The sequence below is a fragment of the Kwoniella shandongensis genome, chromosome 11 (genome assembly GCF_008629635.2).
Source record: "Kwoniella shandongensis chromosome 11, complete sequence".
In the NCBI taxonomy this organism is placed as follows: Eukaryota; Fungi; Basidiomycota; class Tremellomycetes; order Tremellales; family Cryptococcaceae; genus Kwoniella; species Kwoniella shandongensis.
The window spans coordinates 492,485-503,855 of record NC_089297.1 but is presented as its reverse complement, the minus strand read 5'-3'; the positions used below and the strand labels follow the sequence as shown (position 1 = coordinate 503,855).

The window sequence follows — 11,371 nt, the reverse complement described above, 5'->3', positions numbered from 1 at the left end:
AGGCTCGCCAGGGCTTGTTTTGTTTCTGTTTCAGCCTGCGTTGTATTCAGCTCGATTTTGCAATGTGAAAGGAAAGCTCAGTCGTCATCGGACGTCATGACCGAACTGTGTCGAGGGCGCTGGATAGAATGGTTGAGACGACTTGACCGTCTCGTGGCCATTCCTCGCTCAGGTGTTTTAAGTTACTCGAGCACTTTGGGTGTTAGACTGTGAAAACTTCACCCTTCAAGTGTACAACGGATCTTGGTTGATAACCACTATGCGATGCATTCACGCTGTGCTGTACAGAACGAGCATATAAAGCGACTGGAGAATCCCCGAACCTAATGCTGCTTTGGGTCAGCAAACCTGAGAGAGCAGCTGAAGTTCGTGTCCAGCTGTAACCCCTCGTCAGGTGTCTTCTGGGATTTGAAAAGAACCTCACTCTCTGACCCGTTACACATTCTCGGGCAGGGGGGAACGATGAGGTCATGCTGTGCGACATGTCGTCCTGCTCGGCCAGAAGGCACAAGGCGAGGATTGACGTGCTGCATGCGTCGATTGTTGTCGCAAATTTGACACAAGAAGCAGACCATACCCATTGTTGGCGTCTCCTGGCTGTTACCCCGATCCTTTTAGCCCCCTTTTTATCAATGGGTGTCATCCTTTCAGCTACATACCCAACAGAGGGGGAATGACCGAGTTCTCATGAGTCGATGAGGCGCATGTCAAGGTATAAAAAGGGTACTAGATAGCTCAAAAATCTCAACACGTTCATATCATCACAACTTCCACAATCCCAAAACAATCTGAACCACATCTTCACACATCACTACACACGAGACATAGTTCTTGCATTTCAGCACTTCACTATACCGTTTACCTTGTCTACACAACAAGTTTGCCACACTCTCTTCCGTTCACTATGGGCGGTTACTTCAGCGATGATGATGATGATGATGAGTATCTGGGCCCCTCGAGCCCGGGATATTATCCAAGCTCAAACCAGCCTCATTTTACTGCAAGCATGCCACCGATGTCCGCCGTTGGGTCAGCTGCCTCTCCAAATAGCCTACGTACGCAAGATCTTTCCTGGGACTCTCTTGAACAGTTTCCCTCTCGCTCTTCTGGGAGGCGATCACAGGCATTGAGCCCTGGTTTGGAACGCAGGTCTCTCTCTTCCAGTCATCATGCACGGACTGGCGGGTACCACACGCACCAAAACAGTTATGCCAGTGTGTCAGAGGAGATATTTCCTATGGATCCATCTCCCCCGAGGGAGTCGCCGATGTTCCCCAGAGATCCTGCTGCGCCAATCAACCAACGTGTTGAGTCAATTCGGCGAACCAGTGGGGGCTCCAGCGGCGCAGGATCACACCGCCGACGGGATTCTGCACGTCACCAGCCAAAGTCACGCGTTGCTGAAGGGTCCCACAATTCTAGTCCCAATTATTTTTTCGATCTTGCTGGGTTCCAAGATGCTCTACCGGCGCCCATCGGGCCCTCGGTCTATGCGGCACGTACTCCGTCGCCACCCCCGCTTCAGGTCCCCACTCGCGGCCGCACCTCCGGTGAAACATATTCAGCTGCAAGTGACGCGGATCCGGGCTATGTCGTGTCGCCGATGTCGTCCATCTCTCCGAAGGACAACTATTTCGGTGGTCGGACACGATCACCAGACCTTTCCCGATACCCCCCCAAGTCTAGCGACACTCGTAAGCACCCACACCCCAGGAGGCCCAGAGATCGATCGTCATCCCGAAGTCGCGGCGGCACGTCCGCTCAACCTCCCGATTACTACGAAGAATCGGATAGACGTGGTCGTCACGAAAGGACAGAAGGTGGAGAATCCTCATCCAATCGACAACATTCGCGCTACAGGGAGGATACTCAGCCCTCTCTCCAACCGCCCATGTATGCTCCTCTACTGCCTCCACCGCCTCCACCGCCTGTAGCGACTTCGTCCCAAAGGGAAGAGCACTCTGGCAGTTCGAAGCGTAGTCGGTCTCGTGGCTTTGTGAGAAATATGTGAGTTACTCCACTATGTACATCATGTTGAGGCACTGTATCGCACAAGAAAGAACACATGAGTGTTTTATCTACGGCGAACGATTGTTAGTCTCTTTGGAACGACCGCTCGCTGACCCGATTCCAACCAAATTGTTTCGCAGCGTGCGCAAGCTCTCAGGAAACAACCTCAACAAGCAGAAAGGTTCGTCGAGTGAGGATAGGCTCCAAGCTCCACTACCTCCACTACCTCCACTACCTCCACTGCCTCCAGTGCCTGCTCCATACCTTGCAGCCCCTCCTTATACTGGCAATTTGAACCCGTATGCGAACAACAGTACAACGAACGCCTCTACCTACGGTCAGGGCCTCGGCCAACAATGGACTCAGCCTAGCTATTATCCTACCGTGGACCCTGCTTACCCTCAGCTTGAGGAGCCTAGTTACCAAGACGCAAATTACGACACTAACTATGAACGCCGTGACGGCGGCAGCCGCAGCCACCACCACCACCACCGCCAGCGCGACCGCAGTCGTCATTACCGACACTAGCTACTATGACCTCCAGATGGTTTGTGGCACATGGAGCTGAGTTATGGAGGAAGGATTTTCCTGTTGTTATTCGTTTTGCTGGGTGATGCCAATGTATTTAGTGGAGAAGGTAGATACAAGTTTGACGCTATGCAAGGGATGCGGATATTGGGCCTGGGGCTTATCGCATTCACCGTTTGACACCTTTGGGGAGCAGGTACAAGGGGAGGATACCGCAACAATGAGCTTCAGATACTGGATATTGCACCGGTATAAGAAGAGCATCTTTCTCTTACACTAACAGACATTCAGAGTGATGAAGATGGTATAAAGGTGGTCATCGAGGGTCCAAGGGGGTGAGCTAGAAGGCATCCCCTTAACACGAAATGACGAGGTCATCGACAGTCTAGGGGTCAAGACTACAGGTACATCATTGCCGGGACAAAATGCCTGTTTTGCCTCTGTTTCGGCTCCTGTGTATAATAGGACAGTCCAATTTCTGGCTGTCAATGACTGAGAGAAGACGTCTTAGAAGACGTCTTAAGACGTCTTCCGGCCTATGTTTCACCTGTCCAATATGAAAGGATAGTCGAGTCGTCATGAGACGTCATGATTGAGCTGAGTATTGAGGTAGTCTTCTCGATTCCAGACCTTCAAGCAGCACAGCTCCTATGCTCTCGAAATAGGCACTGTAATGCGATACTCGAGTATATTAAAGCGATGATGCTTGAAAAGTGGCTGCCCCATCATCCTTCGTACGAGAACAAACAATATGATGAGTCGCTTACTCTCTGCTGTATCGTAATCTTGGTCAGGACCCATCCCATAGCCGAGGCAGTTCCTGCTCACTTGGGTTTATTGGGCGCATGAATCTCTGCAATGCTAACTAATCGCGTCGACGAGGGCTCGAGCAGCTCAATTCAAACCCAGCCAAAACCCCTGTATATTGTCTTCTGGAACTGAATGGATATCTATCCTCTTACACGTTACATGTTATCGGGCAGGAGAATCGATGAAGTCATTCTGTGCAACACATCTCCGCCTCGGCCAGAAGGTCACTAGATGGTAGGAGATGAGAAATGACGTGCGATGGTTTCTCGGACTCAGTGCGATGGTGCAAACTGAACACGACAAGCAGACCTCCGTCATTGTTAGTCACACCAATCCTTTTAGCCCCTTCTTTATAAATGGATGTTGTCCTTTCAGCTATATCGCCATCCAATAAAATGAGCGCCGTGAAAACCTGGGAACTCACTTAGCTGCAGTTTAAGGTATAAAAAGGGTACCAGGTAACTCGAAATCCCATCATTGATATATCGGCATAGCCATCGCAACTCCATATTTCCAACATATACAGCAGCTTGACGGACATCCCACGAAGCAAAATCTTGCACATCAACAGCCCACTACAGCGTTCACCTTCCATTGACAACACGTTACTCCCACCATTGCTCTTACACTATGTCTGACAACGAATATGATGAATATCTCCAGCGCCGGGATGGATCGAGCAGTCGGCCAAGCTTGAATCTACAACGTCGGATTGCAGGCCCGCCAAAACCCCCGAGGTTCCCGCTGGATCCGTTCTCTAGACATGGCCGATCTTCGGGTACTCTTTCTCCCGACTCTCTTCTTATGCCAAATCAATCCTACTCTCCTACTACCACCGGTGGGTTTCCCAGCGGCTCACCAGTAAACACCCCTGGTTTGGGACCCGGTTCTTTCGACTCCCTTTTACAGAGCAGATCCTCGTCTCCCAGAGCACCTGAGGGAATTGCCAGACCATCACCGGGATCCACCCCTGGTTGGGGACCCAATTCTCCCTCGCACCCTTACGGGGAGGGGTATTTCACTCGCAGTGGCACAAGCAGTCGTACAAGTATGGTCGAAGAAGGGATCTTTCCTATGGAGCAGCTGAACCTCACCGATCCATCGAGCAGTGTCAGTCATAGGCCACCACTCCCCCCACACCTCGGACCCCTTTCTGTGCTCAAGAACCGTGCCAGGTCGACGTCGAATCGACGAGTCAGTGGGAGCTCAATTGGTGAAGACCTCCGCCGCCCAAGGGACTCGACTCGTCCTCGAAAGAGCAGCCTACTCGCCCTCCAAGATGTCGGCACCCATTCCAGTCGAAGCTCTTCCTTCGATGCTTTCTCCCAAATTGCTCCGCCTATGTGGGACGAGGCGAGAGGCTCACCATTGCGGGCACTCCCATCCGCTCGGTACGATCCTAGCAGTGCATTGCATTACCAAGATCAGGTCACTCCCAACCATCGCGACTCCACCTATACGTTTGCAACTTCCCTGCCCAACGAAGATGATACGTTCTCTGTGTCTCCAATGTCGAGTAGTTCGCAGCTCGGCGACCCAGGTTCGACTCGTAGTCGAACACCATCATCAACCGCCCGCCGGTATCCCCCACAGGCTAGTCAAATACTTCAGCGACGACCACAGGCCAGACTTCCATCCAAAGAGCGATCGGCATCGCGGGGTCGGGGCGACCGAAGCTCCTCGGCTGAGCCCTCAAGCTCAAAGGCTGGGTCGAGGAGAAGTAGTCGCAGTGAAAAGGCAGACGGTGGAGCTTCCTCATCTAACCGAGAACCTTCTCGCCGACCGGAAGCCACACGAACACACCAGAGGAATTCTTTGGATCCGGTTCAAAAGCGGATCAACGATACGAAGGTTTACAATACTCCTGAATACAATATGTTAGCTTTCCAACTGAACCAACAGAAACCTTTCCGAAAAGTGTGAGTCCATCAACTGAATCTTGTCGGGAAACTTGTCTCAACCAAAAGTTCATCCATGTTTATTCTTGTACCAAAAGTGTAATGACCTACAGAATGAGACATGCTGATTCGCCTTGATCACTAACAGCCGCACCATGCTCTCCCTTACCAATTTGAACAAAACACCCCGAGATTCTTGGAATGATGACTCAAACAATGATCCGTTGTCGAAAAGTAGGGCAAAGGCAAAGGGGCGCGACACTGACGATCATCCTTCGAGGCCAACCGACTATCAAGATACTGCTTACCAACAAGAGGGTCCTGGCTATGCGAACACTGTTCCCCAAGAGGTCGATACAAGATATGCAGCAACAGCTTACGACCCTGATGAAGAGAATGCTGACGACAGGTCTCGCCACGGCAGGCGCCATAAAGAAAGCCATCGCAGGGACCGTGAAGGCCATCATCCTGACGGCCACCGCCACCGCCACCGACGATAGCTACAGTATCGCGACGTTTGGGTGGTCTGTGGCGCACGAAGTTGACCACAGTTGTATAGAAAATCCCCTGTCTAATCTGTTATGTTTCCTTGCGATATCTCTCGCTTAATGCCGGTTTTATAGATATCAGTGGTTGGAGGTATATACAGCACTGGAGCAGTATGCAAGGGATGTGATATCTGAACTTGTCGCATTCACTATCCAATGTTCTTCCTCACAGTGCTTGGTTTGATAAGAGAGGCAACAACTTATATTTTACTGTCATTCTTGGTACATGAACTGTGCTGCATCTTCTGAGACCGCTCATACCTGCCTTTTTTTTCGCTCTCTAGACGCAGTATCCATCATGACCAGATTCTCATCGCCTTTGGATCTAAACGCTCTCCAGCGCGAGGGACGGTCGCGTCGTGTCATCTTCGATTCAGTCCGGGACAAGGTATTTACCAACGACGTCGCCACCAACTGGCTGAGTATCAACTTTGAAACACGGAAGTCATACTATGCAACATATTGTCTATCTCGGCTAGAAGGCGACCTCCGGCCATGGTCATAGTGCTTGAATGGATGCTCTCAGACGTGAGACAAGAAGTGAACGATGCCCGAGGTTTTGCTTCTCCTTGACGTCACATCGATCCTTTTAACCCCTCTTTGTCAATGGATGAGATCCTTTCAGGTGTATCCCTCATCATATTGAGCGTTGTGAAAATCCTGGGGAGTCGATGGGGTGTATTTTCAAGGTATAAGAAGGGTAATTGAGGGCTGATAATCGCAGCTTTTCTTTCTTCTTCATCACAAACCATTCATCCATCTCACACTTTCACCAGACGATCTGGATACTTGGTCTTTCTCATTCACATCACACTTCATACTTCACCACTTGCCCACAACCCCACACAATACACTCCCTGCCCACTATGTCTGGTCACGAACAACGTCGTCGCGGTCGACGTGAAAGCTTTACAGCTTCGTCCCCTACCTCACCCACTTATCCACCAGCATCCTCCTCTTCGAATCCCTATGCCTCATTGGGTATCTATGGGCAATCCAGCACACATGTGGGGACCTATGTAGACACTGGAGCACCGTACGGCTCCATGCAGCCAATGTCTCCAGCACAGTACACCGGCCCTCTCTCGAATACCGGTTCCGATGGTGGAGCTTACCTTTACCAGCGAGGCAGAGGCACTCCCGAGATTGAGACCTTCTGCAGCCCTGGTCTATCTGTCAACACGGGCTCCGTCGGCACTGCTCCCGCACCCCAACCTGTTCGGGTTGTTCAGAGCGGCAGCGGTTCCAGGGCATATCATGTTCAAGACGCTCGGGCAGTGCCGGTAGATGACTATCGATCCCCTACCCAGCCTCACAACCGACAGAGCCACTGGTCTCCATCCACTGCCACGGCCACCACACGTGACAACTTCACCAGTCCATCGAGCCCGAGGTCAGCAGGACCCTCTTCACGCCGTCGGCCAAGCCAGTCGCGAGCCTTTGAAGTGGACGACAATCGCGTGCGACGTCGGTCCGACGCTCCAGCGTACGAGTATCCGGAAAATCACAGAGCGCCTTCTCCCTACCCACTGCTACTGACAGGTCATACAGCGATCGTCCTGCTTCAGCGGCCCCAGCATCATCGCCCAGTGATTACCCTGCCTACGGGGGCGCCGGACCCTATGGGACGGCCGAATCGAGACCGAGCTCCCCGATTGACCTCAGATCTCGACACCGCCGACATTCTCACCACGACTATGTACACAAGGCGCCCGATAGTGATCTGCAATCTCCACCTTTCCGTGAGGATCTACGTCGTACGGATGTGCAGCCTTTCGTGGCCACCAAGCGTTCCGGAAGGGGAAAGGGGCCCGCTGATAAATATCCTCCAAACGCTTCCAAAACCAAGCATGGCAATGACGAGCGCGGGCGTTCTTCCCGCTCCTCCTCTCGCTCGCGCTCCAAGTCATTTTCAGTTGATAGGGGAAATGAACGGAGCGACCGCGGATCGAGAGATCGTTCAAGCTCTCGAGCAAGATTATCACTTGTTGATTACGATGCTTACGATCAAGAGGAGATACGAAGTCCCTTTGCCCTGACGACTCGACCGAATTGGCCAAAGGACGTAGAGCCAGGGCGCAGAGACAGTCTCAAACAGCCCGTATCAGAGCGTGTGAAGGATTCGATGCGCACGAATGTCAAAACCAACGAAATGCGAGATTGGAAACTCAGCGGGCCAGGGTATAAACTGTAAGTCTATCGGGTTTCGCTTGCCTACACCATGACCTATCACAAGCCGTCTTTACAATCACATCCCGCGGGCACCTGTGCAGGCTGCTTGATGCTGGCCTTTGCTCTCATTGAGGGAATTGACACTAATTCGATCCTGACAGCTCGGAAAGACTCAAGCAGTACAATCCCCTCAAGCATCGCGATACCTGGACGCAAATGCCCGATCCACTTGACACGATACCGAGGCTGGGCGGCGACACAGATCGCACTACCGCAGATTACGGACGGGGAGAGAGCTCCCAAGACGTCTACGGGGAGCCTTCTCGCCGACCGTATGAAGGAGATGATGACCGCAGGGATTCCGACGACGAGGAGGATCGTTCCCGTCGCCGAAAGAAGAGCCACGGCAGTCGCAGAGAGCGAAGTGGGTCCAGGTACCGTGGTTGATGCAAGCCGGATTTCCACTCCAGTGATCCAGGCGAAGTTCTGTTGGACCTTTATTCCTTTGACGTTTTGATGAGTAGCCTTTCCGTTTCTTTTGGTAGCAGGCATGGTGTTTTCTTAGTATTGGTTATATGGAAAGGTGTGGCTGTTCCGCTCTCATGACTTCTGTCAGTGTCGCCCAATGTCTAATGACCTAAGCGGCCGATCGTCATACAAACAGTTGCATGCTCATGGTCTTGAACGACTATGCCTAAGGCTTCTTTGCTCCATTGAAGACCGCGCCAATTCCCCTAACTAATTTATCCCTCCGCTTCTGAATTCTCGCAACAACGGCGAATTCGCACCTAAACCTTCTCGACATGGGACGCCTCATGCTTGTCATCGTCGATTCTGCCTCGGACGAGGTCTGTTCCGACAGCCTCACCACCACCTCGTTGAGTAGCAACCTTCGCCTCTTCGAAGTGTGAGTGATCGGCTTCTGGACCGCAGATAACACAAATGATACCCCATGCCATCACGGCGCCCATGAGGATACCGATGATCTTGGCGTAGTCCGGTGTCTGAGTACCATGGAGCTTGAGCGTCTCTCCAGCGTCGGACTCGATTTGCGCAGCTCCAGAAGAAGCCATGTTACCAAGCTGTGTCACTTGGTTAGTATAACATGCCCCTAGCCATGGATTGGACGGGACATACTTGGTAAGATAATCCGGCGAACAAGGCTCGGAAAGCTGGAGGAGAAACTTCCCCTAGATAGACAGGAACGATACCCCATGCACCCTGCAATATTATCAGCACTTTGTAATCCTTCGAAAAGAAAAGCAGAAGATATTCACTTGGACTCCGCTTTGGACAAAGCTGTGGGAAAAGATATCAGCCAGGGTTCCAATCATTTTTAACAGAACTCACAATGCACCGGCCGATAGAGATCCGAAAGAATGAGGAATAAGCCAGAGAGCTGACCACGCCCCGGTGTAGAAAATGCAGACAAGGATAGCGAACCGTCGACCGAGGTATTGAGAGCAGTATCCAGCAATGGTACCACCGACAATAGCACCACAGCTGAGATAGTGTTAGCGGGTAATATCGAACGGGAGGCCAAGCAGGAGGCTTACTTCGAAATAATCGTAGCCTTGGAGGCCAGCTTGGAGGAGAAACCCTTACTTGAAGTGAGGTATTTGGGATCTGCGTGTAGTCCTTTAGCTGTGTAGATTTATTGCGATGCAAGATGAACTCACAAAGATCTTGCGAACCATGACTGAAGAAGTTCTAAAATGCCAAAGGACCCCTTGTAAGTGCCACTCACGCGATAGCTCACTCGTACGGTGGCTGCCACACTCACGAAGAACGTCATCAAGCACACAGCCCAAATCCATCGGAGCCCTGCGTAACTGGATCAGCTAGTGCTTTCGTGTACAGAGACAACAAGTTGTCTCACAGTTGGTTCTGAACATGTTCTTCATTTCGATGAAGAATAGTCGAGTGGTCTCTTTGCTCGAGATGTTTTGCGCCTTCGCCTCCTCGCGCGCCAAGATGAATTGCCTGGATTCTGGCAAACATGCTCGAACGATGGCAGCAAGGAGAGAGAAACCGGCACCAAAGAAGTATATGCTTCGCCAGTGGTATCTTCGCGATGGAGTTAGTACCTATCACCCATCACAGCAGGAACACGAAGGGCACTCACTTGCTTGTCTGGACGACAGTGAGGTTGATGACAGCCGCGAGGAGATAACCGACCGCATAACCTTGCCTGAGGCATAGTCAATATCAAGCCTGAAACGCAGACCTCCAGAAGCACTTACTGCATGATACCACTGAGAAGTCCTCTGGCAGCGGCTGGAACGTTTTCGAGAGCGCTGGAGAAACGTTAACACGGACTCGTCGAGACGATCAAGTCACTCACGTTGCACTGGCTTGACCCCAAATACTGTTGATCAAAGCAATGTCAGTCAGTCTATCGCGGGCAATCATCGTCACGCGTCTGTAGCTCACCCTCCCATCTATATTGCCCAAATACATCAGCTCCCTGTCTTTCCCATTATATGCACATAACACTCACAGCAATACCGAAAAGCGATCGAACAGCCAGGAACTGCGGGTAGGTGTTCACGAAGCCGGAGCCGAGCTCAAAGACCATGATAAGAAGACAGTTACCGACAAGGGTCCACTTTCGACCGTATCTATCCGCTAGCATACCGAAGATCAAAGCACCCAGAGATCGGAAAAGCAAAGTAAGGGTGATCGCGGTTGTGATTTTGGTCGTTTTCACCTCGAACTGTTCAGCGAGTCCGTCGATCGTGAGAGAAACGCAGAAGAAGTCGTAACCGTCAACGGTCCAGGCAAGCCAACCGGAGAAGAACATGAGCCAACCGAAACCGGACACCATACGGATGAGCTTGATCGGGTTTTTGGTCTCTGGGATCTCTCCAGCGGCTGGTTGACGCAGAGATGGGATCATGGCACGGAGGAAAGACTTGTTCCCCCTGTTTGCGTGCCATGCAGCAAGTTGGGCTTTGGCAGATGCCGGTCGATGTTGGGTTGGTGCAGTGTAGTCCGAGTTGCCATCGTGAAGCTTGGCAGCTGCAGCTGCTTCTTGCATGGACATCTTAGCGTGTCGACGAAAAATCGAATGCAACGCTGGATAAAGTGAGGAAAGGAGATGATTTGACGGGGAAAAACGAACGGGACAAGCAGCACCTTGCATCACTATATATGAATTCACTAGAGGGTTGGGTACTCCGTCCATACTCTTCCTGCATGTCTCGAACCCCATCATCATCACAATCAAACCAAAACACTAAATCCCGCTCTTCTCGCCCACCTGTTCTTTCCCCTTCCCCTTGATGATTCGGTGCCCTCGTTGCGCCCCACACAAGGACGAATGGGAATTCCTCAGGCACTCTGATTGACTTTTACGTTTTCGTGCGCGTGACCTGAGCTATATTAAGATCGGACGATGCCGAT

General features: G+C 51.6%; 3 protein-coding genes across 3 annotated transcripts; 1 reads left to right on the top strand and 2 right to left on the bottom strand.

Moving 5' to 3' along the window:
* Nucleotides 1-6,092: 6,092 nt before the first annotated feature.
* On the top strand, nucleotides 6,093-7,988 carry CI109_106057 (uncharacterized protein; the record flags this gene model as incomplete). Its single annotated transcript, XM_032005047.2, has 3 exons — nucleotides 6,093-6,182; nucleotides 6,571-7,286; nucleotides 7,346-7,988. The coding sequence occupies 3 exons, from the start codon at nucleotides 6,093-6,095 to the stop codon at nucleotides 7,986-7,988; spliced, it is 1,449 nt and encodes a 482-aa protein (XP_031860559.2).
* Nucleotides 7,989-8,023: 35 nt separating this feature from the next.
* Nucleotides 8,024-8,518, bottom strand: CI109_106056 (uncharacterized protein; the record flags this gene model as incomplete). Its single annotated transcript, XM_032005048.1, has 1 exon — nucleotides 8,024-8,518. One exon carries the CDS (start codon nucleotides 8,516-8,518, stop codon nucleotides 8,024-8,026), a length of 495 nt encoding a protein of 164 aa, XP_031860560.1.
* A 236-nt stretch (nucleotides 8,519-8,754) lies between these two features.
* CI109_106055 (uncharacterized protein) lies at nucleotides 8,755-11,111 on the bottom strand (the record flags this gene model as incomplete). The annotated part of the gene is made up of 13 exons (XM_032005049.2): nucleotides 8,755-9,048; nucleotides 9,104-9,187; nucleotides 9,244-9,265; nucleotides 9,317-9,469; nucleotides 9,523-9,592; nucleotides 9,646-9,676; nucleotides 9,750-9,790; nucleotides 9,846-10,033; nucleotides 10,092-10,157; nucleotides 10,210-10,263; nucleotides 10,311-10,334; nucleotides 10,400-10,407; nucleotides 10,467-11,111. 13 exons carry the CDS (start codon nucleotides 11,109-11,111, stop codon nucleotides 8,755-8,757), a joined length of 1,680 nt encoding a protein of 559 aa, XP_031860561.2.
* Between the last annotated feature and the right edge of the window lie 260 nt (nucleotides 11,112-11,371).